We start from the raw sequence: 27,397 nt of genomic DNA on the forward strand, positions 1-27,397 counted from the left end.
TAAATTAATGTAACCACTTCAGAAGCCAGATAAAGAGTCTATTAAAGAAATCACTAAAACTTGAACTACCTTATGACCCAGCTCTACTACTCCTAGGACTACACCCAAAGGAATCAAAATGAGATATGATAGACACTGGCAGATCATACCCAGGTATGCATCTGTGCCTGCTGAATCTGTGGCCTCTGGCCTGATCGCGTTCTTCCAACGGGAGTCCCACTAGGGGAGCAGATACTCTCCCCACATACACACAAAATAGCTTTCACACACACACACACACACAGAGGCACATGCACACACAGTGGAAGCAATGATGGCACAAATCGGCGAGTAGTTAGGGGTGATGAGAATTCAGAAAAAGCAGAGTGGCTTACAGTAGAGAACTATCCTGCCTCGTTCATGAACCATGCCTCTTGGTAACATTCCACACCGTTTGCTTCTCCATCCTTTGTATTATCCTTTTAGCAAATGGGCATTCTGCCAGCTTCCTCTGCTGCTACTCCAGATCATCCTTGTCCTGTGATGCCAAGGGCAGGGCAGGCATGTGTCACTGTGTGGTCAGGCAGGGCTGCTTCTGCCTGTGGTTGTGCCAAAGGGGAGAGGCAAGCTATATCAGCACAAGGGCATCCTAGGGACCTGGAAGAGGGCCTGGACGCATGCTCACCAACCAAAAACAAGCCTTAGTGCTCTTGGCAGTTACTGTGCTTCCTTCCTTAATCATACCTTAATCATATCTCTTCCTTGTTCTCTTGGAGGACTTACTTTCTCCATTCATTCACAATTTCGTTCACGTGTGTTCTTTAAACACAGTTCTGCACACTGTCCTTTTCCCTTCCGCTCCCCCTAATCAGGCCCCTTCTTCTCGTCTTCCTTTCTTTTGTTCTTTTCTTTGATATGTGGCCCACCGAGTTTAATCAGGGTTACTTTCATGAGCATGGGTGGGCTTTATTTATTTAAGCAAGGGCAACTTCTCAGGGGCTACACTCCTGAGGAATATGACTACCTCTCCCCAGCAGCCACCGGCTATAGCACTCAGAGAGAGGCGGTAATCCCGAGATCCCTCCCCAGCCGTGATAGAATGTTGTCCAGGTGTCCACAGCTGCTTTGTGAGCTCATGAGTGATAGTCATGTCACATCCGACAGTACTTCATAGCACTCCTTTCTGTCCTCCAGCCTCGTGGTCAGTTCACTCCTACGGTGTTCTCTGCACCTTGGAAAGGGTGACATGAAAGTCCCATTTAGGACTAAGCACTCAGCAGTCTTGATTCTGAGACCATTGCCAATGTTTTTTGGGGTTTGGGGGGTTTGTTGTTATTGTTTTGGTTTTTCGAGACAGGGTTTCTCTGTGTAGCTTTGGCACCTTTCCTGGAACTCACTTGGTAGTCCAGGCTGGCCTCGAACTCACAGAGATCCGCCTGCCTCTGCCTCCCAAGTGCTGGGATTAAAGGCATGCGCCACCACTGCCCGGCAATTCTGCCTTCTTTTTACTGAATGCACGGACATTTTAAAGAACTGCATCTTCTGACACATGTCCTTGTCCAAGAGCAAATCTCATTCCTGGACAGCTTACATGCAATGAAGACCTGGTCTCTTCACCTCAACTTGGACAACTAAAAGCGCCATTGAGTTTCAGTGATCCCCGTGGAGTTAGCAGAGGCCTTTCCAGAGACCCACTGCAGCCCAGCTTTTCCCTGTCAATTCTGTTTCTTCTGGACGGCTTAAGCACCCTCTATGCATTACCTGTATGCTAATTTTTGTCTCCAGTATGCTTCCCATAGAATGAATGGCCTACCAGGGTAGGCCTACCTCAGGAACCTCTTCTATACCATCCCCTCCTCCATCACACCCCTAACCTTGGGGTCTTTATTTTATTTTTTGGTTTTTGGAGACAGAGTTTTTCTGTGTAGTCCAGCTGTCTGTCCTCTGTCTCCCAAGTGCTGGGATTAAAGACATGCACCACTATATCCAGCTTGCCTTAGGGTCTTTAAATATGGAATTGACTCCCCCCCCCCAAGTTTTGGCCTGGTGTTCCCCAATCTATTTACCCATTTGCCTCAGGCCAATCAGTCTGAGATCAATCACTTCAGACATAATTTTCTCCCCAGAAAACCAGATCCTCCTACGAAACACCGATTATTTCCTGTACAGTGCTCAGGTCTAGGTCTGTCTGCTCCCCAGCGGTACTGTTCCGATCTGCTCATGGCTGCCACCCTTGGCTGTCTGCTAAACGCTAGGTAAGTCCTGGCGAGCAAGACAAACTGCTGGCCTCAGGGACCTTACGATCTCCTGGGAGAAGATGGGGTTGAAAACGTGATATTTCTCTATTTCCCTAAGTCAGTGACATGCACAAGGTCACAGACAAGAAAGAGAAGAATTTAGATTAAACTCAAAGATTCAGGAAGGGAGGGAAGGCACTGATTGTAACTTACTAAATTATGTTTTGACCTGAAGTAGGCAGTATTTCTTCTGAATTACAGTTGTCTCTTCTGTGAATGCATAGTAATCTAGAACTGCCCAGAACTGTGACTGTATTGACCAGTATACAAATAGTCACTCACCACATGTGAACTTTAAGTCCATGAAATATGGCTGATCTGAATTTCTTATGAACAAAATAGACATTTTAAAAAATTTTTATAAACTTCATTATTAAAAAAACCTTACACATAAATAAGGACATCACACATTAAAAATAACCAGAACCAACGTCTATACAACTCTATGAATTTCTACAATTAGAAAATTTCTAATTTCTACAATTAGAAAAGGCATTTGGCCAGGCGGTGGTGGCGCACGCCTTTAATCCCAGCACTTGGGAGGCAGAGGCAGGCGGATCTCTGTGAGTTCGAGGCCAGCCTGGTCTCCAAAGCGAGTTCCAGGAAAGGCGCAAAGCTACACAGAGAAACCCTGTCTCGAAAAACCAAAAAAAAAAAAAAAAAAAGAAAGAAAAGAAAAGGCATTTGGAACAAAAGTGGTGGATCTATAGATTAAATCTCACTTTCAGTATTTCATGCACTTATCCATCACCCAAAACAAAATCTGTAACAGAATCAGAACTAGAAAAACAATTAACTTTCTATTCTCTTCTGTAACTCATGTCTATTACCTGCATTGAGTCCTTCCCTGTCCCCTTATATTTAGCCTTTTATTCATGTTATACTGTATGTTGTAAACAAACATGTATATTTGTTTACACACACACACACACACACACACACACACACACACACACACACACACGGTTAGATTCTGCACATTAGAACATGTAGGTTTCTTTCTGAAACTGTGTGACCTCACTTGATACTACACATTCTAAATTCATGCAGTTTGCAGCAAATTTTTTCCATTTGGAGCTAAGTAGCATTCCATATTTTATGTATACAAAATGTTCATTATTCCTCTCTGATAGACAACTAGCTTCATTCCACTTCTTTGCACCTGTAAACAAAGCAGCAACAAACCCGGGGCACAGATATCTCCACGGCAGTCTGTGGAGTCTCTGGTCTGTGGCCAACAGTGCAACAGGTCATGTGGTAGTTGTCTTTACATGTTTGACAAACCTACAAACTGATGTGCACAATGGCTGTACCATTTGAAGCCTCATCACCAGTGAGTAGGGCTCCCTTCTCACCACATCCTCTGCAGTTCAGTCAGACTTCCCCAGAGCAGCCGTATGACTGGGGTGAGCTGCTCTCTCAAAGGAGTTTTACTTTGCATTTCCCTGGTGGTTAGGGATACTGAACACTCTTTAAAATAATTATTGGCCATTTGTATTTTTTTTTAACTGTCTACTCAGTTCATTTGCCCATTTGCTGATCGGCTGTTTTTGTTCCTTGGTATTTAATGTCTGCAATTCTTTGTAAATTCTGGATATTGGCCCTTGTATGAAGTGTGATGAACACTGGATTTCAAACACTTAGAAAGAAAAAAAAAAGGAAAAGAAAAATATTCAATTTATAATTTTGTGAAGTAGTCTCAAATTAAACTTACAATCTTTTTTTGGGGGGGGGTTGTTTTGTTTTGTTTTTTTGGTTTTTTGGAGACAAGGGTTTCTCTGTGTAGCTTTGGTGCCTGTCCTGGAACTCACTCTGTAGCCTAGGCTGGCCTCAAACTCAGAGAGATCTGCCTGGTTCTACCCTCCCCACCCACCCCCGCCCCACCCCGTGCTGGGATTAAAGGTGTACACTACCACCGCCCAGCTAAACTTACTGTCTTTTGAATAGATTGATTTAAATAAACTAGGTTGTTAAACTGTAAAAATTAGATATCTTCTCTCTTATCAGTTAGGTAAGAGCAAAAGTCTACAACCAAGCAGTGAGAGCCCTACTTTCTGCTCAGCCCTGAGTGAACAGAGACCTTAGGAACAAGGACTAAGAGTTCATCAGATGAGTGAGTTAAGTGATAGAGGATGTCAACTCCAAATAAACAAGATACGAACACGTGGTGTTATAAAGAAATGCAGCCAACAACGTACAAGGGATTAGTGGACATGCAGTATTACATGCTAGGTAGATGATGACTATTTGGTGAGCATGGAAATTTCTGTGGGGGTGGCAAGGAAAGCATAAACCTCAAGTTGAGGGGAGAGGCTGGGAAAAGTTAACAGATGGGCAACTGCAGAAACCACAGAGAATTTATAAGAGATGGGGTCTATCAAAGGTTTAAGTAGTGGAACAGAATAAGCTCTTACTCACAAAAATATGATATGAAATTACACAGGAAGAAGTCATTTGTGCCATGCAGAAGCTTAAGATTAGTTTAGCAGGAGAAATGAGCCTGCCATATGCTGGCGAGTAATGGCATTAAGTTCCGAGTGCTGGCCTTGTTGCATGTAGGTAGAAGAGCACTGGGAATACTTCCTTACATTTTGCTCTGGTGATGAGCATTTTTATTTTCTTGTTATCCAACTCAGGATTAATTTTTACAACTTACTGAAACATAATGTTCAAAGAGAATAGTTTTCCTATTGTTAATACTGCAGCTTGTATTTTTACAGCTATAAGCATATCCATGAAATCAGCATCTACAGCAAGAAAGAGCACTGTAGCATGCCACACACCTACTCACACAGAGTGACCACCACCCTGACTTCTAACAGCATACATTAGCTTTGTCTGGCCTAATACTTCTATATAAATAAAATAATATACCATGTAATCTTTTGCACCCTATGCTGAATGATAAAGCATCAGTCTAAATTAAGGAAAACTGAAGCTCAGCTTCAACATTGTGTTTGGATAAGTCTCTTAACATAAGCCTACTCCATAGCCACAGAAGTGAATTATAAGAGTGTTTATCTCAAAGGAGTGCTGTAAGGATTAAAATGAGCTTAAGTACATAAGGGTTTAGCATAGGAACTGGCATGTGGCTGCAGCTGCTATACTGAATGCAAAATTTGAGTCTGCATATAACCCTAGTTCTGTTTGGTGGGTGGGGGTGGGGTGGTGGTCACTCTCTGGTCTAAGTCCAAACATTCCACTCACATTTAATAGCAAACTTGGCTGCTGGATCTAGCTAACTTTTTTGGCCAACAGAGAAGTATTTCTGTTACATACTTTCCCCTTCATCTAGAATATCAGCTTCTCTGATACTGATGATCTTAAGGAAACACCATTATGACTGCCACACACTTGCCATCTCAGAGTATACCCGGAACCTAGCAAGGACGCATGGGGAGTACTCAGTTAAGCTGAATAAGTGCTAACTGTATTAGGACTTAAGACACTGTCAGACTACTTAAACCTTTGAGCTACGGTTAACAAATTTATAGTAGTTGGAACTGAAGAGAGCTGACAAGATGGCTCAATAGGTAAAAGGTGCTTGCCCAAACTCCATCTCTAGAACCCACGTGATTCAAACACATTTCTGTACAGGGCACTTGAATAAGCACACCAGTTCTAAGAATTTCAGAAAGAACGTAGTATATACACTATGAAACTAAGTTTCCCTCAAATCCAATAGCTTTAAAAGTACTTGCACCAAGATACTAAAGTTTCAAAGTCTTCTATCACACTGGCTACAAAATTTCTAAGTATACCTTTTCTTGTCTTTCTATCTCAAGTATTCTTGTTGAGTATATCTGTACTCATTTCAAAAACCAAACAGTGGAAAGTGAATATCCCAAAGTATCTCTCTTGATTCAACTTACCCTCTACTACCTAATACATTTTCATTCTCAGAGAATAAGTATCTCTTCAAATATTATCATCTGTTTTATATTAGAAATTAAAGGTCTGATTACCTGACTGGCTTATCACTCCTTAAGTAATATAAATCAAGCAATAAATTACATGGTATTAAAAAAAATGAGCTAAAAGATTCTCAAAAAGTTTCTTAGCTGTAAGGCAAAGCTTGTCTTATGTAAATAACCAAGAAATCAAAGCTATTTATAAACCTGTTATATAAGTATAGCTAGTACTTCCTGATAAAAACTAATTACTAAAACTCAACATTTACCAGGATTTTCTAAGCCCCATTGATAGACTCAGAAATGAAATAATCATAAACAGCAACTCCTACTCTTTAGAAACATGAAGGACAGTGTTAACGTTTTACGAAGGACTCAGGAAATGCTTCACAGGCCTGTGCTATATGGCTGACATTTTAGAATTCTAAAGAGAGCAGAAAAAAGAGGGTAACATCACAAACATAGACATGAAAAACTCATATATATAGATGTTCTTGGGAGAGCTAAGTCACCAGTAGAATGAAAATGAAGTGTGGAAACCAGTCTCAACTAGGAAATAAATTAGAATCACCATTATTTAGGCAACCCCAGAGACTTGATCACATCTACATGTGGTTATCATTTCCTCCTATTAATATCTAAGGTGAAAATATACCTAGTCCCCTGAAGCTTTATTTTATATACAAACAAATAGAATTCTGGTTTCATATATCAAGTCTTAAAAAATTATGTAAGCCTTTTACTGAGAGGTAAACTCATCTTCAGTGAGTTAATTCCAACAGATTGGTAGGCCTAGCAAACATAGTCATGGTGATGAACTAACTCACTAAGATACTGCAATATTGCCAATAGCTGTCTGGTGGCCACTTGGCCATTCCCAGATCTCTAACGCCAGGGCAGTTTCTTCATTTCTATAGAATGAAGATCAGAACGATGTGCAATAATTCAAATGAAGAGATAAAAATGGCCTTTATGCACAGTTTTCATGACAGACTTCAATACGGGGGGTTGAAAGAAGCTAAGAAATTATTCAGTGGATGAACAAAAGAAAATCAACTCCATTTAGAAACATGACAAAAGAAGGGCAGGTCCAGCTGGGGACAAAGAAACCTGCTTTGAACATTCTATTTCCAATGTAAATAAAAGTTACATGGACTTATTTATTATTTAAAATTTTTTTCATTTTACATACCATCCCCAGTTCCCCCTCTCTCCCCTTTTCCCGCCTTCCCACATCCCCATCCACTCTCAGAGGGTAAGTCAACAAAGTCTGGCATACCAAGTTGAGGCAGGGCCTAACCCCTCCCCGCTGCACCAAGGCTGAGCAAGGTATCACCTTAGAGGCTGAGCTCTGAAAAGTCAGTTCACGCACCTCGCACCTCGTGTAAGTCCTGGTCCACTGCCAGTGGCCCCACAAACAGATCAAGTCTCCCAACTGCCACCCACACTCAGAGAGCCTAGTTTGGTCCCATGCAGGCTCCCCAGCTGTCAGTCCAGAGTCAGTGAGCTTCCACTAGCTTGGGTCAGCTGTCTCTGTGGTTTTTCCCATCATGATCTTGATCCCCCCTTGCTCATATGACCCCTCCTCCCTCTGTTCAACTGCTCTTCAATCCCAGAGAAGCTAGGTAAAAAGGAGGAACCTAAGAGGGATACACATGGAGGGTCCCAAGAAAGGGAAATAGTTAAGATCTCCTGGTAAACTGGGAGGGGGGAGTAGAAGGGAGGGGTGGGGGTGGGGAACATGAGGGATCAGCATGGCCAAGTTGGGGGAGGGACAGGGAGGAAGAGCAGTGAAAAAGATATCTTGACAGAGAGAGCCATTATGGGGCTGGGGAGAAACCTGGTGCTAGGGAAATTCCCAGGATTCCACAAGGACGGCCCCAGCTAAGACTCATAGCAACAGTGGAGAGGATACTTGAACTGGCCTTCCTCTGTAATCAGATTAGTGACTACCCTAATTGTCATCATAGAACCTACATCCAGTAACTGATGGAAACAGATGCCGAGAACCACCCACAGCCAAGCACTGGGCTAACTAAGCTCCTGGAAGTATTTAAAAGGAAGTTGAAATGTTTCTGAATGAAACTTGGTGGACAGGCCCCATTTGTTAATAGAGGAAATCACCTGCAAAGGGACTTCTAAGAGTACAGAGGGTAAGAACTCAATGTTTGACTCAGGTCTTAAGGGTTCAAACAAATCCATCACACAGAACCAAAGTGAAATGAGCAAGGCCAAGTCAGCTTGTACACAGATGCTTTATTTGGATGTTAATAGATTTCAACATTGTCTGCAAGATTCTCTTACAAAGCAAAGTTTTCTCATATTCAAATAACTCAATTTGGACAGTGTAACTGCTGTACTAATGTGAAAACCTTACAACAAAATGCAGTATCATATGTGTGTAGTCAGTTTCCATGCATGTATGGCTGCTACCTGTATGCCTGGCATCTTCAGAAAACTGAAGAATTCAAATGAACAGTAAAAAAGATGACAAGATGCCTGACATATTTATGATTATAAATCTTGCAAAAAAAAAAAAAAAAGCAACAAAGCAGTTAACTTGAGGATTCAACCAACACCAACCCAAATATGTACTACGTTCCATAAGCCCAGGATTATATACAATATATCAACATTTGTGTTAACTTAATGCTCAAGAAAAATTATGTTTTAAAATATGTAGCGTGTTTGAGATATTTTACTTTGGCAACTGGAGACTATTGTATCCAATGCAGCTAAAGGCTACATTTTTAAAAGGAATTATGTGCTATTATTACCCCAAAGTAACTGAAATGATATGATTTTTTCCACAATCATTGGTTTTACAAAGCAACATTTCTGTGAGAAGTTCATTAATTAGAAAAAAATCAACATATTTAACATGCTAAGAAGATTCAAATTGTTTTACCTATTTGTTATCAAGAAGGCATAATCTTAGTACCACCACACATATTCTTTACTTCTCACTAACATATAGTATGCAAAAACTAGCAATTGGATTTAAAGCTTAAAACCCTTTTGGGTCTACTGTTGAAGAACTAGGCATTAAAATATTCAGTAGTCCCATTTCTATTAACAGATAAGTAGATTTTTAAAATCTTAAGCTGTTTGGTTTGGTTTGGTTTGGTTTTGAGGCACAGTAGTGTTTTGGTCTTTGTAAGAATCTGCTTAGTAATAGTTGAATCCATGAAGTTAACTTGAGAACTTGCCATCATTTGCTTATCTTTTCACACAGTGCAAGTGGTGGTCGCTCTTTCCATCTCTCATAGCAGCAAGCCGATTCTGCTACTTTCTATAGCAGCATACTTCAGGAGTGGAGAGGGAGAGAGTGTGTCAATTATAAATAATTCAAACTACAGTGTACAATTCTATTTGCCTGTCAGTGTTTAGGTTGACAGCACACCATTATATGTCTCAAAAATTACATAAAATCTCTACCACATAAGCAAAGACATTCTTTCAAAAAGAAATAAAATAAGTGCAAACACCTAAACAGGCAACTGAAGCAACTGTTGTAACCTGGAAACACAAAACATTTATAAAAGGACAAAATATTTGTATAAATAAAAGATAATATTTTCTAATTCTGAAACATTGAGTAAATACAATAAACTTTCTAAGTGCAGACTGTTTTAGGGAGTAAGGTACCATATTGTTTTTTAAACAAAATGAAAATTTCAAACACATACACAAATCACCAGATTAATTTATATGACCTCCAATATAATTTAAAAAGAAAATATTAAATTATTATTTAGTACATTTTAGAACTACTTTATAACCAACATGATTTAAAGGATATAGTGCAATATTTAGGTAGATGTGACATACAGTATAGATATTGTATTCTTTGCAGCTATAACTTAACTATTTCATACTTGAAAGTCAAAGTTACTCTTTACTAGGTTAGCTGTAATGACAAGAAACAACAATGGCTTCTAGACACCCTGTATATATATAATTATCTACATTTAAGCTTTAAAAATGAAAATAAATTATAAAAACAGACATCTTTCTAATTTACAGTTTTCCTGCTCCTACACACTGTACAATACATTCAACAGCGTTCTCAGCTCTTCTGAGACTTATGAAGAAATACTGACTCTTTACTAGTAAGAAAACGCCCGCTCTCAATGCTTTTATAGTATATGCTCAAATAAATATGCTTAACACTGTAGTTAATTTCATTGTTTCTGAAAAATACCAAAAATTAGTAGTGCAACTTTCTAGCTTCCTTGAGACTCTTTCTCACTGTGTTTCTTTATAAATGGTAATCTAAATAAATCAGCACACATGCAGAAGTACTTCATAAAGCCCCTGTGCTTCCTAAATAGAGACTTTCAGAGATCACACAGAACTTGTTTATAACAGACTACATACAGCCTTGAGAAAGTAGCGACATATATCCGATAAAGAAATTATCTGAAAATTTACTTTGGAATATCTATGAACATCCTTATTTTCCCATTTTGTTCTTTAAAAACAAATTTTAAAACTCTCAATTTTTAAAAATTAAGTAATGAATTTGCCTACCCCTTACTTTAAGTGGCGTTTTTGCCTGTCCAATATAGAAAAAAAATGCAAACTATTTTAAGAATGTATTAAAACCTTTCAAAGAATTAATTGAGACAAATTTCATTGCAACCTAATTTGGCATAAAGTACAGTGAGGCGGCAGGCCGTTTTATCAGCTTTCGTAACAATCAGAGTATGAGAGCTCTTGACGTGCTGCTGGCAGCTGTGTAAGTACTCAGGTATCTTCTCGCTTGTTCAGTCATGATGAGCTGGTCTTCTGTCTTCCCATAGACCACCGTTTCCCATTCACAATTTGACTGTGAAGGAAATATCAATAGTGATGTAAAAGTTAGTAAAGTTAACTACCCAAACCACTTCATAATTAGAGTGTGTTCATGCTGATGTGTATGTGTGTGTGCATGCATGCGTGTGTGTAACATGCTACACAATGTACGTAGAAGTCAAAGGACAAATTTCTACCACGTGGACCACAGAACCAAACTTAGATCATAAGGATTGGTAGTAAGCACCTTTATCCACTGAGCCATATTGCCAATCCACATAACTAGACTTTTAAAAATCAATTATTTTGACTAGGAGTTTTATAAGTAATTGCTATAAAATGTTTTAATAACAATATCGTATCTTTTAAAATGAGATGCTATATTTTTTAACACATACTAAAATATATATGATCAATTTTGTGTAATTATTATAATTGTGTATATTGTTCACTGCCTATGGTGACAGTATAATAGTTTTGCTCCCAACAACTCCCCACAAATCAAATGAATCATAAAAGGACAAGAAATATTAACTGCTTTTGTACCCAAATTTTGCAACCGTTCTAAAGAGAGAAGCTGGAGATGTAGCTCATTGTTAGAGTATTTATCTAGCATGTGGGAGGCTTGGGTATGGTCCCCAGTACCAAGAAAAAAGAAAAGACTTAGAAGGAAGAGGTAATACCAAAAAGTAAACCACAGGCACACCCTCTTTGCTTTCTTCCCTATCAAAGGATAAAGATTTCTATACTATATATAAGAGTTACTACATAATGAACGCTCCTAAGAAGCTCTATGTTAATTAAACACTGGGAATGCAAAGCATTTTACATCAATTAAGGGAATGCATTATGTCACTCTCTGAAAGCCATGGCTCAAGACAGACAGGTAGCTATATCTGATTGCCAGACATATTTTCAAGGAATGCTTGAATGTCAGGGAAACTATTCTGCAGTCAGTGTAGCAGGAAGAAGAAATCTTCCTCTCCAACAATTCATATTTTTTGGGCAAACTCCTACGATACCAAGCGAAGAATTTCACCAGCCTTCATTTGCATCTACTTACTGGACACAGAGGAATAGGGGAAAATTATTTGTTTGATAGCTTCTGATCCACAGAGTTTATTGGGAGCTATTATATCAATAAAATCATGCTGAAAATGCTTCCAACCTCTTACCATTTCAGGACAACAAATGTGGCTATTCATTTTTATTTTACTGGTGAAGAAGTGCCAGAAGCAGATTTAAATATATGCACATACAGATTAAGGAATCATGAAAGGGCTGGGCATGATGGCACAAGTCTGTATCCCAGGATTTAGGAAGTGGAAGCTGCAGGACTATGATTTCAAGGTCAGCTACAAAATGAGGTGAGATACTGTCTCAAAACAACAAAACCCTAAAAATCTTTGGCTACGACTTCAATTGTATAGATGGTATGTGCACTGATGAATGAGTCTCTCTCAAACCAAACCTGCTTTCAGTGACAAAATAATAATTTTTTTATTATACTTACCAATTTAAACTTTAAAAGAAAAACTATTAACTTATGATCAGTAAGTTTAAAGTGATCACTAACTAAACAACAACAAAAATCACTAAAGAAACTTATAAATCCATACCTGAAGATTCTTTTCCAATTTGACAACTTTAGAAGTGTTAGGGTTTGGTTTCTTTTTAGTAAGTGTATATGTTTTGTTGGCTGAATTTATATCTTGTTTTTCAGGAGTCAAGTTGCACCTATTGTCATGTATTTCCAATAATGGTATCATTAATAAAGATGTTGTAAGTATATTTTCTGACTAAGAGAAAAAAGAAAGAGGAAAATAACTAATTCAAAAGTAGAGACAAGAGACTACTGGGTAAGTGGTACTGGAAGCCCTGTTAACTTTCCTCTTAGGAAGCATTTGGCTCTACTGAAATAGCTAGTGCTATAGTAATATCTTGGTAATTACACAAAATAAATTTCTTTGCTATAGTAATATTTTGGTAATTAAAATTTAAAGCTTTGTGAATCAACGTTCTTTGACATCATACAAAAGACTAACTTCTCTCAAAATAAAACAAGTTTAAAAAATAATATATTCGTCACAGATAACAAACTCCCTCTGAATTAGGCAAAACAATCCTAAATTTCCTATAATTCTCCTTTAAATGATCTGGCCAAGCAATGAATACAAAATGAGAACCACCGTGACTTAAGACAGCCCTTTAAAAACATGTATGACTTCTTCACAAACCTGCATGTCTGAAATGTCTTCAGTCAGTAGCTGAGTGCCCGGTTCTTCTTTATCCCAGCTGTCTAAGGCTAGTGACTTTCTGACTTTCTTCACAGATGAAGAATGCTGAGAAAAATAATTTACAAGGTAACGTTATAGCCAGTCTCTTGGACATGATAAAGACTTTCATTAACAGTAAGACTGGAAGAGCTGACATGGAAAAGCACACCCACAATCACAGCTCTCAGAAAGTGCAGGAAGGAGATTTGCAAGTTTGAGGGCAGCCGAAGCTACATAAAGACTCTCCTCTCACTATGGAAATAAATATATACACAATACTCAAGATTACCTCTTGCTTGCAGCTTTTGTAAGCAGGTTCATCTTCTTCTTTGAGGAATATGTCTGTTCCAGTTTCTTCTTTTAAAACTTCTCGAATGTCTTCTTCCAAGAAAGCAAGTGGCTGGGACTAAATTATTTTTTAAAAGGTTTTAAAAGGCAATTGCCAGAAATTCCTTTTTTTCTTTTTGTATATTAAACCCTGTCTTTTGGCCTGGGAAGAAAACAAGCCTGACAACTCAAGTTCCATCCCTAGAGCCCATGGTGGAAGGAGAGAATTAATTCCCAAAAGCTGTCCTCTAACCTCCTCAAGAACATCACGCCATGTGCATACCCACGATAATAATAAATGGTTGGTATTTGTTATTTCTAAACTGTCTTTTATACTTTTCTAATATTAACAAAATTATCTCCTACTTGATATAGATATATAAATTAACTAATCAGTTTATAGCAAAATTACTTAAAATATTAATAAATATTAATTAATTAATTTTAATGAACCCATCCCCTAAGATTACTAAATATAGGTCAAAATTTAAATCACCATTGAAGAAAGCAAATTTAAGTCACATTTTTCTTTCTAATAAACTTATAAAATATCTGCATGCATCTAGAATGCTCTGGGGTTTTCTGAGGTATTTTAAAGATAACAATATTCATGAGACGACAAATAACTAAAACATTTCACAGGTGTATTAATTCATGAACTATTGCTACCACAGCTACAAAAATAATAGCAGGAACAACTCACTATATTGAAACTAGAGACAAGATCCTTTATTTGTATTGTCTCTTTTAGCTTCACAATAAAAACCTGGGGTGTACTTAATAACTTGTACATAGAAAATTGAATTTCAAAAAGGTTCTCTGACCCATTAGTTTGCTAAGCAGCATTAAGTGAGTAGCTATATCAAAATATTAATTCTGCTTCAGTGAAACTACTAAATACATGTTTTAACATTAATAAAAAAAAGCATGCCACTAACAACTGTTTTCTTCTACTTAACATGAGGACATACAAATTTAAAATGAGCCAGACAAAGGGTTATTTACAGGCCAAGGAAGATTAACACAAATTTACATTCATAAATTAAGAGATAAAATTTTGTTTCAGTTTCAATGAACACTTTTAAATGCTAAAAAATTCAAGATGGTAAAAACCAGTTTCTCTTTAATTAAAACTAGGAAAGTGCTTGAGAATAAAGAGTATTCATACCACAATTTTAAGAGGTCCGTATTTCTTTTCCTGAGCAGCAAGTGCATTCTTAAATGGAGTAGGAGTTCTTGGTGTGGTACCCAATATAGATCTTCTAATAGTAGGTGTTCTAAACCTAGTCAATCATTCAGATATTTGTATTATTGTCATGATATGAGTTCATATATGTTAAGGAAGGCAAAGCCATACAAAATCATAAACTACATTTTTATATAGACATATGTTTTTTAAAGCATTACAGAGATATTTAAAATACAGTTGCCTAAAGTAATTCATACTCTAATAACTTTTAAAATGAAAAAATGACTTAGAAAAAGTATTAAGAATATTTTGCTTGAAATAAAAATTATATGCTACATTTAGCCAGTTTTCAGTATTCTACAGGAACAAAACAGAAAACTGTGACTTTAAAAACAGTAACAACAAACTTCTAAGTCCTACAGACATAGAGATTATGTGATATGCCATTCATTTGAATAAAATGCTAACATACCCTTGACATTAAGCTTCCTGCTTTCCCTAACATAATTATTCAATACAGACTTACCCTACATTTTCCTTTTGGTCTTTGGGAGTTGCTTCCTTCTGAAGAGGAGTTGTGATGAGAACTTTTTGCCCACAAATTGGAGTTGATGTAAACGAAGGGTTTTCTATATTAAGTTGTTCATTTCCAGGACATGTGTTAAAAAACTAAAAGAGGAAGAGAATTCAGACAGTTTTTAGAACATCAAAATTCCTATATAAATATCAAACTGACAAGACTTCTCTATTGTTTTAGGAAGAGATTTTCAATAATATTACATATACTTTCTACTTCATGGAAATTAAGCTCCATAAAGGCAGCACGTTTCTGTTTTGTTCACTGCTGCCTCCCAGCACCTTAACCACTTTGAACAGGTTAGCATATAAAGAACATTTAAGAAACAGTTGTCTTAAAAATGGTCAGGTTTTTATAACAGCACAAAAAATTAAAACAAAACAGTATTCTATCAAATGTAGACCTACAGAAACCATACATAGTTGTTGCAATAAATCTCCCAGTTTTGTACAAGAGTATAACTGAGAAAGTTAACTGTGAGCTGTTACTCATAAATAATGTTAAGTGTACTTTTCTTTGAGAATATCCTGAACTCAGACTAGAATAATAGAGTGGGCATGGTGTGTGCACCTGCAGTTCCAACTACTCAGGAAGAACAAGCCTTGGGAAGGGACAAATCTACCTGCTTAGAAGACAGCATAGATACTTTAAGCAGACAAAACACTTTCTAAATTACACAGCGTACTAACTGAGATTTAACTCAGTTATATACTTATATACTATTATGAAATCCTAATTACTTTTGTCGATAGCAGACTAGAAGTGGTAATATGAAAATCTACTCTATCTCTATCACTCCTGTCTCCTAATACTTGAATCATCAAACTCTTTCAAAGGATAAAATCCAAATGGCATGGGATATAAGCACCTTCTACTTGTATAGAATTTACTTCAGTAAAAAGCTCTGGAAATGGAAAACCTCATCTTCCTTGGAATAGAGAGCTAGAAGGAGAATATACTATTCACGATGTAGTACATGTAAATTATAATACCTCAAACATTTTCAGATCACAGTAGCTGTGTATTACCATATCCTACTCATCTTCTCAATTTAAAACACACCTCCAACAATACTCCAGCATTCTCCATATTTATTTGACCATTAAGCTCCCTACTTCTCTCATAAAACTTTTTCACATGTGTGATGATTAGTGCTGTCAACTTGACAAAATCTAGATTCACCTGGGAAATGGCCTCTGAATGCTTGTGAGGGAATTAACTTAAGTGGGTTAAACGAGGTGGGAAAACACAGTCTAAAAGTGAAGAGGCCATTCTCTGGGTAGCAGAAACTGAGCTAAGCAGCAGCAACATACACTCACAGCTCTCTTCCAGCTGTGGATGTTAATGCAACCAGCTCTCTCAATTCCTACCCCTGTGACTCCTCTGTACTGTCATCTTGAATTTCAGCTAAAATATATTCCACCCTTCCTTCCTTAAGTTGCTTTTGTTAGGATATTTTATCACAGCAACAGAAAAAAAAATTAAGATAATCAAAACACTTTCAGCAAATAGCAGCTGCTGAACTTCAAAACTGTATTCCCTTTGGCTTCCAATGTCTTTAGAAAAATTAACTGATATGCTGTAATAAAAGTGACATAAGCCTGGAATATAACAAAAATTTTTTATATTAATAAAAAATAATCCTAATGTATACATCTGCTGCTAGGAACATTACTAAAAAGTTAAGCAGGTAGTCTCCAATATCCAAACATGAGATTCCTAGAATAAATTGTTGTCTAGATTTCTTCCAAAGAATGTTAAAAAGGAGCCGGGCAATGGTGGCACACACCATTAATTCCAGCACTCGGGAGGCAGAAGCAGGTGGATCTCTGTGAGTTTGAGGCCAGCTGGGCTACCGAGTGAATTCCAGGAAAGGCTCACAAAACTACAGAGAAACCCTGTCTCAAAAAACCAAAACCAAAAAAAAAAAAAAAAAAAAAAAAAGAATATCAAAAAGGAAGACTTAACATGTAAATAAAAATGTAAATTGCTATATGTGGATAAGGTCTGTTTATATGCTGAACAGTCAAGGATCAAAGAGTCATACTGGATCTTAGTCTCAGCTCTGCATTAGATACCATTGGGTAAATACATCATTTTACTTTTAGGGGCCAGTTTCCTGAAGAGTCTTATAAAGAAATAGGACTATATAACAAAGAAAACTTCCCTTTTAGCTCCTGAAATTCTAGGGTGCTACAATGAAGATACTACCCTTTGTGAGGCACTTTCTGAGTTCACCATTCTCATGTGTACATTTAAATATATCTGTATTTGTATTAACAAAGCCACCAACTGCCAGGCAGTGGTGGCACACGCCTTTAATCCCAGCACTCGTGAGGCAGAAGCAGGCAGATCTCTGTTAGTTCGAGGTCAGCTGGGCTACAGAGCAAGTTCCAGGACAGGCACCAAAGCTACACAGAGAAACCTTGTCTCAAAAAAAATCCAAAAAAGAAAAAAAAAAGAGCCACCAACTGCTATTAAAGACACTAAAGGTCCATTCAATTCATCTTGTCTACATTTACGAACATAGAAACGTTAGTACCTGTGAAGGAGAAAATGGTAGTGTTTTCACTGGTGTGTGTTTTAATGCTGTGGTACTGCCTTCATTGAACGAGCCATCCCCGAGCTCACTGCCTAGAGACTGACCCACTCGTGTTCTTCTCTTCTTTCTGAGGATGGTGGGTGGAGTGCTAAACTTGACCACATTTGGGGACGTCAGAGGAATAGTTTCACTGTCTCCACCATTACAACTGTTCTTTTTCCCTTCAAGTACAAGGCTGACATTAAATTGACATTCCATGGCTCCTTCATTATGTTGAATCCGCATTAGTTTAACTGGAGTAGACTTGACAGGAGAAGCAGCAGCATCAGAAAGATCAAAACTGGTAACATCACTCCATGCTACAGGATCCTACAAAAAATTGAATTCTTAACTCGTTAAGCTGTAACCTAGCTAAATATGATCTGAACACAGAATGATAATTTCTAACAAGTTATTTACTTATTTTTACCAGTAAAAACAAACTTTGTCTAAACATCTTTGTTTAATTAAGTGGGACCACCTTAGAAGAAAATATTACAATTTTTTATAATACCAATTTGGTATATTCCAAGATAATAGTTCATCTAATGCAGTAGCTGAAATTTTCTGTCAGAATATTTTACATAAAAAGAAAAGATTATTTTAGGCTATTATTAAAAAGAATTAATTCATCATAAAATCATCCTATTAAACAGGAAAATACTATGAAATTCTACATAACCATTTGGTAATTTCTATGGAAAACATACTTTGATTTAGAAATTCAATATAGTCAAGTATATAATTGTCATGATTTGACAACAAAGCCTTCTATAAATACTACTTTTTATTGGTGATACTAAAAATCGAGAGGCCCTCTAAATGCACAGTAACAGCAATGCATTCAGTAAATAAACTGTCTTATAGTCATATGATGGAAAACTATAAAGCCTCAAATTCAAGTTTAAAAAATATACTTAAGATCCAGGCATGGTGACACACGCCTTTAATCCCAGCATTCAGGAGACAAGAGGCAGAAAGATCTCTGCAAGTTCAAGGCCAACCTGGTCTACATATGGAGTTCCAGGTCAGCCAAGGATATACAGTGAGACCTTGTTCAAAAATTATATATATGTTAAGAAACCAAAGACAAGCTCATAATATAAGTAGAAGACAAAAATATAACATTACATGAAATGATCAAGTCTAAATATATAGATTTAAATTTTCCTCTTTATAGTTTCTCTAGTTTCCAACATTCTAATGTACTTAAGTAATTCACCTAATAAATAATTAATTTTTTATTTCTAAAACATCTTTTTAACATACATACTTGAAGAGGACTTAAACCTTTAATTTTTTTTCTAGAAACCTCTACAAGAGATGCAATGCTTAATATTTAAATTGGTATTTTAAGTATTAAATGTTAAGTATTAAACTAAGCTTCTAAACGTGATTATTTCATAATTTCAAACTTACAGATTCAATAAGTTCTAGAGTCTCTGCAAATTCTGGGATGGTCTGTAGAGAAGACAGTACAGCATTTGCTTCTACAGCTAGAAACTTTGTGGGTGAATTCTGCTGAGCAGAAACGGTCTGATTTTCATCCATGCTATAAAACTCAGTAGTGTGCTCCTCAAGGTTATTCAGTGTGTTAGACATGCTGTCATCCATGAGGAAACTGCCAGACCAGCTAGAAAAGCTTCCAGGTTGCTAAAGGTACAAAAGAAATTTGAATATTATTTGCAATTCTCAATATAGGTATGAATTTAATTTTAAATAAAAATTTCAATAACATACTTTATCTCATTTTAGCTAAAAAGATATAGTTCCCAATACAGCTTTTCTTCAATATTAGTATACAATTTGTTTCCACAATCTCATTCCTTGACTAGATTTCCTTTTGCTAAATAAATTTTAACTATAAAATCACTGTCAATAAAATTAGCACTTACATATAACAAAGACCTAAAACCTGACCTCATTTTCTTTTCAAACTTCATTCCACAATTCCATTCACAACCCTCCTTCAAGAATACCAAGCTTTAGCACTTTTAACTCTCTAAGAATGATATTCTTTTACTCTGGAGAGTCGTTTTACATACTATTGTTCTCTTTATCTAGAACATTCCCTAACCCACAACCCACACAAAGTGTTAGTCTTGATTTAAGAGACAGTTTAAATATTAAGAAGTATGCCATGTGCCTGATAATATACTTTCATTTGTTCTATTTACAATATTGCCCTAATTCATCTATCTTGCTACTATATACAGTATATAATCATCCTGGGTTTCAAGACTGAATTCCGGGCTAGAGAGATAGCTCAATGGTTAAGATCACTGGCTGCTCTTCCAGAGGACCTGGGTTTAATTCTCAGCACCCATATGGCAGCTCAAAACTGTGATGTATATTTTACCTGCTCAAACATAAAACAAAAAATCATCTTTGGTTGACTTGTATACAATGCACAATCTATACTTGTATTAATGCAGATATGTATGTTCCCTTTAAAAGTTTATGTATTTTCAGAGCAAGGGGACCAGATACCAATAAAAACAGATGGTCCAGGTGATCCAGCATTCAAAACAACTTCAAGGCTGCTGGCTGAGATGAGATGATCCAGCCTCACAAAATGCTCCAGCCAAGACTTAACGATTATCCTGATTTTCTCAAGGTTCCCCCAAAGATACCAGCACCCACCAACAACAGGAAGTAGTCTAGAGAATGATGCCCACATTCCCAAGAGATGGGGTATGGGTGGCCTTTGGCTATTCAATGGATTATAAATGTTTATTATTGTTTAGGAAGGTTGGTTACAAGTTGTCATTGGTCATAGCCAGAAAAAAAAGCTAAACAAAAGAGTCAAATTCAAAGAACTCTTTCTAAAGGAAAAAGGGGGATATGATATAGGAATGACAGGAAAAAGGGGTAGATTATTGAATCTACTTTAATCCAAAACAACAACTATTAATCCCAAAATATACATTGGTATGGATTTTGGTATATTGATATAAATTTAAAGTTATTTTTGTTGTCTGTATGTTTCAACTCTTGTTTGGGGTATTGTGTTTATGAAGCTCATTAAAAGATGTAAGGTATAATTAAGAAACACAGATTAGTAGTCATCTATAATAGTCAAACTTACAGTCAGGTTAGGTATGTTTTCAAGGTCATACAGAGATATATTTAGATAGATAGTCTTCAAACACTTCAAAGACCTAGAGAATATGACATTTAACATGTTTAATAACCTAAGGCTTTTCATGACAGTGAGCCACATCTGCTCCTGACAGCACCAATCTATTTCATAAAAGGATGATAGTCATCAAAGAACCTCCATATGGAGTTTGCTTTCTTTATGGCAAAAGCTAGCCACTGGGCAAAGAAACTGCCCTTGCCTCAATTGCTGACAGTGTACTGTCCAAACTGGACCAGCAGGATGCAAAAAAAAAAAAAGTGACTGCCAAACTTTGTCAAGTAAGGTAGGATAGTCTTTCAAAATTCCCTACTTCTCAAAAATGTCTGTCATATATACTAGGCCTGTAGGCCAACACTGTATGCTCCCAACATTACAGAAGAACTCTGGGTGACTGTCCAGACAGCCAGATGTCCCTGTCATTAGGTAACATTATACCCTTCTGGAGTCTTTGATGGAGTTAAAAACTAAATAATTGGACTTAAAGTTTTCCTTAGTTATAATAAAAAGGTAAATTAGGTATAAAACTTTAGACTCACAAGGATAAAAGAAAGAGAACATTTTCTCTCAATTTGCCAAATACAAATGGATTGGATATTGTAACTGTAATTCTTACTTGATAACTGTTGTTGTTGTATATAAGTTTACTACGTTAAAGTTAAAACTTTCCTTTTTTCTTTAGACAAAAAATGCTATGAAATAATCCTTCTGTACAATGTGAAAGTGTGTTGTTCTCATTGTTAATAAAAAGTTGGTTGGCCGAGAGCTAGGTAGGATTTTCGGGGCAGAGAGAATGCTGGAAGAAGAAGGGCAGAGTCTAAGGAGTTGTGAGCCAGACACAGAAGAAGCAACATGGGAAGTTCATAGATGAGGTAAACAAGCCTCGAGGCAGTATATAAATTAATAGAAATGGGTTAAAGTTGTAAGAGCAGGCTGCAACCAAGCCTAAGCTATCAGCCAAGCATTTATAATTAAGAATAAGTCTCTGAGTGGTTATTTGGAAGTGGCTACCAGGACACAGAGAAATTCTTCCTACACAGAGGCCTCTGGTTCAGTTCACAGCAACCACATGTGGGCTCAAACCACCTATAACTCCATTTTCAGAGGATCTCACACCCCCTTCTGACCTCTACAATTTACCTAGCTGAGCAAAGCATAATGGAATTCAGTAAACTAGTAGTCACTATTATCACACAATTGTTTAAAAAAACAAATAAATGTGCATGAAGTCTTATCAAGTGTACAAAGTTTTAAAAAGAAGTCAGTAATTTTCTCCCTTTTAATATAAAATGTGAATTACTTTAGCTAGTATATTTTTCTTATTAAATGAGACAGGAATGCTATATCTGGAACTAAGGTACTGTTATTAGTTTAAAAATATGTATTTTTTGATAACATCATACATGTATATAATATATCTTCAACATTTCCACCCACAATTCCCCTCTCTATCCCCCCACACCTTCCCAACATTCCTCCAACACTATTATTTTTTTTTAAACCAAAAATTGAACTGGAGTGATTGCCCAGCAGTTAAGAGCACTGGCTCAAAGGACCTGGGTTTGATTCCTAGCATCCACATGGCAGGTCATAATCATTTGTAACTCCGTTCTAGGGAATCTAACACTTTATTCAGGCCTCCTAAGGGCTCATGTATGTGGTACACAGATATACATACATGTAAAACACCCATACACATATAATAAAATGGAAAAATTAAAATTTTTAAATCTAAAAGTACTTGAAATTTTTTGTAATTGTTTTGTTTTAGTTTTAGTTTAAAGCACTGAGGACAAAGGCCAAGGCCTCAAACATAGGAAAAGGCTCCTGCCACTGAGCTACATCCCATTCCAAAAATTTCCAGAATAGCTTAAACATCACATAATCATTTACAAATAAGGACTCTCTAAATGTAACTATTTTGTCACTTCGTTAGCAAAATTAAAATTAACACTAAAACAAGCACACTTCCAATCTTCCTATTTACTGATGGTTTATAGTTTCAAAACAAAAACTGCCTTTCCTATAGTAAAAATCTTACCTGCAATAATTAACATGTCATTTTAATAACCTTTTAAATAATATAAGACAATATCACTTATTTCATGATACTAGTTGAAAATTCAGTTTATTCTATCAGTGTGATGCTGAGTTCCCAGTAACAACATGTTATTTGCCCCTCATTCACTCTGAAATCAGTGCTGAGACTGAACCCAAGATTCTAGTAGAATTTATATCATTTTTCTTAATTTAATAATCCTAGTTATTCTGACTAACCAAATCAAAGACATACATATCAACCTTTTTCTTTTGAAAGAATTACAGAATATAAAATCTAAATGTTCCCGTCTGCTGATATTATTATTATTATTATTATTATTATTATTATTATTATTATTTTGGTTTGGTTTTTCAAGACAGGGTTTCTCTGTGTAGCTCTGGCTGTCCTGGAACTTGTTTTGTAGATCAGGCTGGCCTCAAACTCACTGAGATCCACCTGCCTCTGCCTCCCTGAGTGCTGGGATTAAAGGCGTGCGCCACCACTGTCAAGCTTAACCTTCCTTTTTCCAATTTATTGAATTCATATCCTAAATAGACTAAAATAGAATTTTTCAAAGAAAATAAAAGTAACTTTAGAGCTTATACTCTCTCTACATTTCTCATTTTATAAGCTTTTCCAATTTAATCCATCATCCATCATTACATGGAATGTCAAGTTTTTAAAATACACACAAAAAAATACAAATCAAAGATTTTATTCTAAGTCTAATATTTATGATTTAATAAGCATTTTTAAAGTATCCTAATACAGAACACAAGACATAAGTCATAATCAAACAACCTCAAAACTGCTAATTAAAATGAGAAAAGAAGTATTAAAATGTGAAGTCACATTGAGAACACTATAGCTAAGAAAAAGCATAAAAGCATTCATATGAAGGACTCTTATAAACATAGATATATAAGCTCATTTCTTACAGATGGAAGCCTCTTTCTTCTAACTTCATTCTCAGCTGACATAAGAAGCAACTCAAGTTCCTTTATTTTTTTTTCCTTATCAGGATCTTCATCAACAAAGGGTTGCTAAAATAAGTTAAATAAAAGAGAAAAACAGGTACCATCACAACTGCTCTAAAATAGGGTTTCCCTTTTTGTTTCCTTCTGTGTAACCTATAATAAAGCTTAATGCCACTAAATCCAAATACTACTAACATTTTAATGCTACGAAATCAATGTATCACAGTATCTCTGGAATCTAAAAAGGTACTTGGTAAATATTTTCAACTTTGTAAAAAAAAAAAAAAAACTGGGGGAAAATAAAGACATTATTTCAGGCCTGGTAGTGGTTCCCCACTCTGGAAACAGAAGAAAGGAGGGTTTCAAGTTTAAAGCCATCGTCGGCTACAGGATAACACCCTATATCAACAAAGCAAAAAGACAAGACAAGAAACAGGGGTAATGATATAGTTCAATTAGTAATTTGCCTACTGTGAAGAAGCCCTGGGCTCTATCTCCAGCACCACCTAAAACCATGCATGATGGCCACATCTGTAATCCCAGCACTAGAAAGGTACAGATATGAAGACTACAAGTTCAAAGGCATTCTTGGGTACTTATCAAGTTCAAGGCCAGTCTGGACTACATAACACTGATACAAAAACAAATGAACAACAGCAAAAACAAAACAAAACAAAAAACCCAAAACTAAAAAACATATTGCATTAACTATGTATCAAAATATCAAAACTATATGCCTGGAATATTTTAGATAACTACATTGTAATGTATTTTATACAATCCAGCAACTGTTTAAAAGATTTAAGCTGCAAGACTGAACAAATTCCCACACTGGTGCTGCTGATCACCTCATACTGTTATGGCTTTTATTTTTCAAATTCATTTATACATTTCCCTTTAGCTTTATAATACTCAAAGTAAAAAAAACAAAACAAAAACCCAACGCTTTTTTATCCTACTTTAATAGGTAAGGAACTGAATACTAAACTTCTAAAACTATGTCAAAAGCTTTTTTTTTTTTTTTTTTTGGTGGGGGGTGGGCACAAAGACTTGCCTCAAATTCACATCTTCCTGCCCCTAACTTCCCAAGTGCTGGGATCACAGGTCTTCACAGATATATCACAGAACATAGCATCAGGCTTCCTCTATTTTTGTTTTTTGTTTTCATTTGTTTGATTTTTGTTGTTTTTGCTTTTAGAGACAGGTTTTATTTTGTAGCCCTGACTGACCTGAAACTTGCTATGTAGCTCTGCTTGTCTTGCACTGTGGCAGTCCTTCCTGCCTCAGCTTAAGAACTGGGATTACAGGTAAGCAATGCCTTCCTTTGTATTTTTGTTACAAATAAAACTTACCTGAATAAAGGCAGATGTCTGAACATGTTCAACACAATTGCCATCAGGTGATACATACTGATAACCAGGGATCTAAAAAATAAGGAAAGCATTGCTATTATAGGTTATACAATTTTTAAAAATTTGATGCCAAGAAAACTTGTGATAAAAAGTAGAACACTGAGCAGGGTGGCACATGTCTTTAATCCCAGCACCCAGGAGGCAGAGGCAGACAGATCTGTGTAAGATCTCAGGACTAGATGGTGAGATCCTGTCTCAAAACAAACAACATCATAAATAAATAAATAAATAAATAAATAAATAAATAAATAAATAAATAAATAAACAAACTAACTAACTAACTAACTAACTAACTGGAGATTGGATATTTATTAGTAACTTTGAAAATTCAAAACTACAATAGTTTTTACTTAATAATTATAGTACCTGTCCCTAGAATATACTGATAAAGTGTGTGAAAAGAAATCTGTATTTTAGGTTTGTGTTTTTGTCTTTTGATTTTGTTGAGTCAAGGTTTTGTTATGTAGCCCAAGCACCCTGGAGTTAACTATGTAGCTGAGGCTGGTCTCAAACTTCTGATCCTCCTGCCTTAGCCTCCCAGAGCTGAAATTACAGGTGAATATCACCACACCTGGCTTCCAAGTCTAGTTGTATCAGCCAATCAGTCTGTTTCCTACCTACCATAGATTCTTAAAAGTCAGCTTTTGAGGGCTGCCCCACTGCCTACAGAAGATAAGAAGTTGTATTCCTACTCCATCAGCACCTAACGCCAGTCAATCTCTAAGTTTAAAAAAAACCAGGGCTTTTTCTGTTACTCATTTAAAAAACAATCAGAATCAGAATTCTTTTTTTTTTTTTGGTAACGCCAATAAATTAGAAACTTATCTTTCTCAAAGTTTTCAATGAAAATATGCCACAGTATTTCCAACTAATGTATTTTTTCTTATTATATGGAAAACAATTCTTAAAATATTAAAATATATCCTTATCTTTCCAACATATTTTGGTTGAGATTGTCAAACACTCCCTTAGCAATAATTAATTTTAAAATTTTATCTTCATATAAGTCAAAAAACTTTAGATGGTAATTTTTCTAACACAGAAGCAAAACCTTGTAGTTTATGCTATTGAAATCTAGGACTCAGAATAAAATATTTAAAAAAAACAAAACATTAAAATCCTTAAGGTCAAGTTTCAGCAGATAACTATACTATTGTCCCATGTTTTCCTATTAAGATCTCACTACTTTAGGTGGTTCTTTTAAAAAAAACTTAATGATGCTCATAAAAAGTAAAATGATATAAAACTCAAGGCTCAGAAAACAGACTTTGTGTGTGTGTGTGTGTGTGTGTGTGTGTGTGTGTGTGTGTGTGTGGTTTTTGGTGTCTGTCCTGGATCTCTCTTTCTCTGTAGACCAGACTGGCCTCGAACTCACAGAGATCCACTTGGCTTTGCCTCTTGAGTACTGGGATTAAAGGTGTGGAAACAGACTTTTTTTTCAGGGGAAGAGGGTTTCGAGACAGGGTTTCTCTGTGTAGCTTTGAGCCTTTCCCGGAACTCACTTGGTAGTCCAGGCTGGCCTCGAACTCACAGAGATACCCCTGCCTCTGCCTCCCAAGTGCTGGGATTAAAGGCGTGCACCACCACCGCCCGGCTAGACTTTTTAATACTGTGCCCAATTTTATCTTTTGTTAGTTACTACCTGGTCCTAACAGTCTTTACATTTTATGTGAAAAGAACTAAATTGCTCATCATAATCTTGTAAAAAACAGACAATCAGGAAAAGAAAAAGCAAGTCTTATAAAAAGTCCTAAACAAATTTCTTACAGGTGGGTAAATGCATATTGTAAGGGACAAGTCAGAGCTCCTCAGTTTGAACTTAGGTAACCTCTAATGAGTCTGTCTAAATGAAGGCTGCAATCACTCAAGTAAAGAACAAAGGTGAACAAAATTA

General features: G+C 36.3%; 1 protein-coding gene across 3 annotated transcripts in view; it reads right to left on the reverse strand.

Moving 5' to 3' along the window:
• Positions 1-8,423: 8,423 nt before the first annotated feature.
• Positions 8,424-27,397, reverse strand: part of Mybl1 (MYB proto-oncogene like 1) — a 35,629-nt gene continuing 16,655 nt past the window's right edge. Inside the window, exons 7-16 of one of the 3 annotated variants that reach the window (XM_028864536.2) lie at positions 25,444-25,515; positions 24,053-24,157; positions 19,354-19,587; positions 17,896-18,264; positions 15,303-15,445; positions 14,756-14,870; positions 13,550-13,666; positions 13,222-13,326; positions 12,604-12,783; positions 8,424-11,018 (exon numbers count right to left, since the gene is read on the reverse strand). In XM_028864536.2, coding sequence (XP_028720369.1) covers positions 10,890-11,018; positions 12,604-12,783; positions 13,222-13,326; positions 13,550-13,666; positions 14,756-14,870; positions 15,303-15,445; positions 17,896-18,264; positions 19,354-19,587; positions 24,053-24,157; positions 25,444-25,515 — 1,569 coding nt within the window. In that variant the 3' untranslated portion in view covers positions 8,424-10,889. The remainder of the gene's footprint in view (positions 11,019-12,603; positions 12,784-13,221; positions 13,327-13,549; positions 13,667-14,755; positions 14,871-15,302; positions 15,446-17,895; positions 18,265-19,353; positions 19,588-24,052; positions 24,158-25,443; positions 25,516-27,397) is intronic. The other 2 variants (XM_037206410.1, XM_028864537.2) reach the window with 2 other exon arrangements.

Source organism: Peromyscus leucopus, chromosome 5 (assembly GCF_004664715.2).
Source record: "Peromyscus leucopus breed LL Stock chromosome 5, UCI_PerLeu_2.1, whole genome shotgun sequence".
Lineage (NCBI taxonomy): Eukaryota > Metazoa > Chordata > Mammalia > Rodentia > Cricetidae > Peromyscus > Peromyscus leucopus.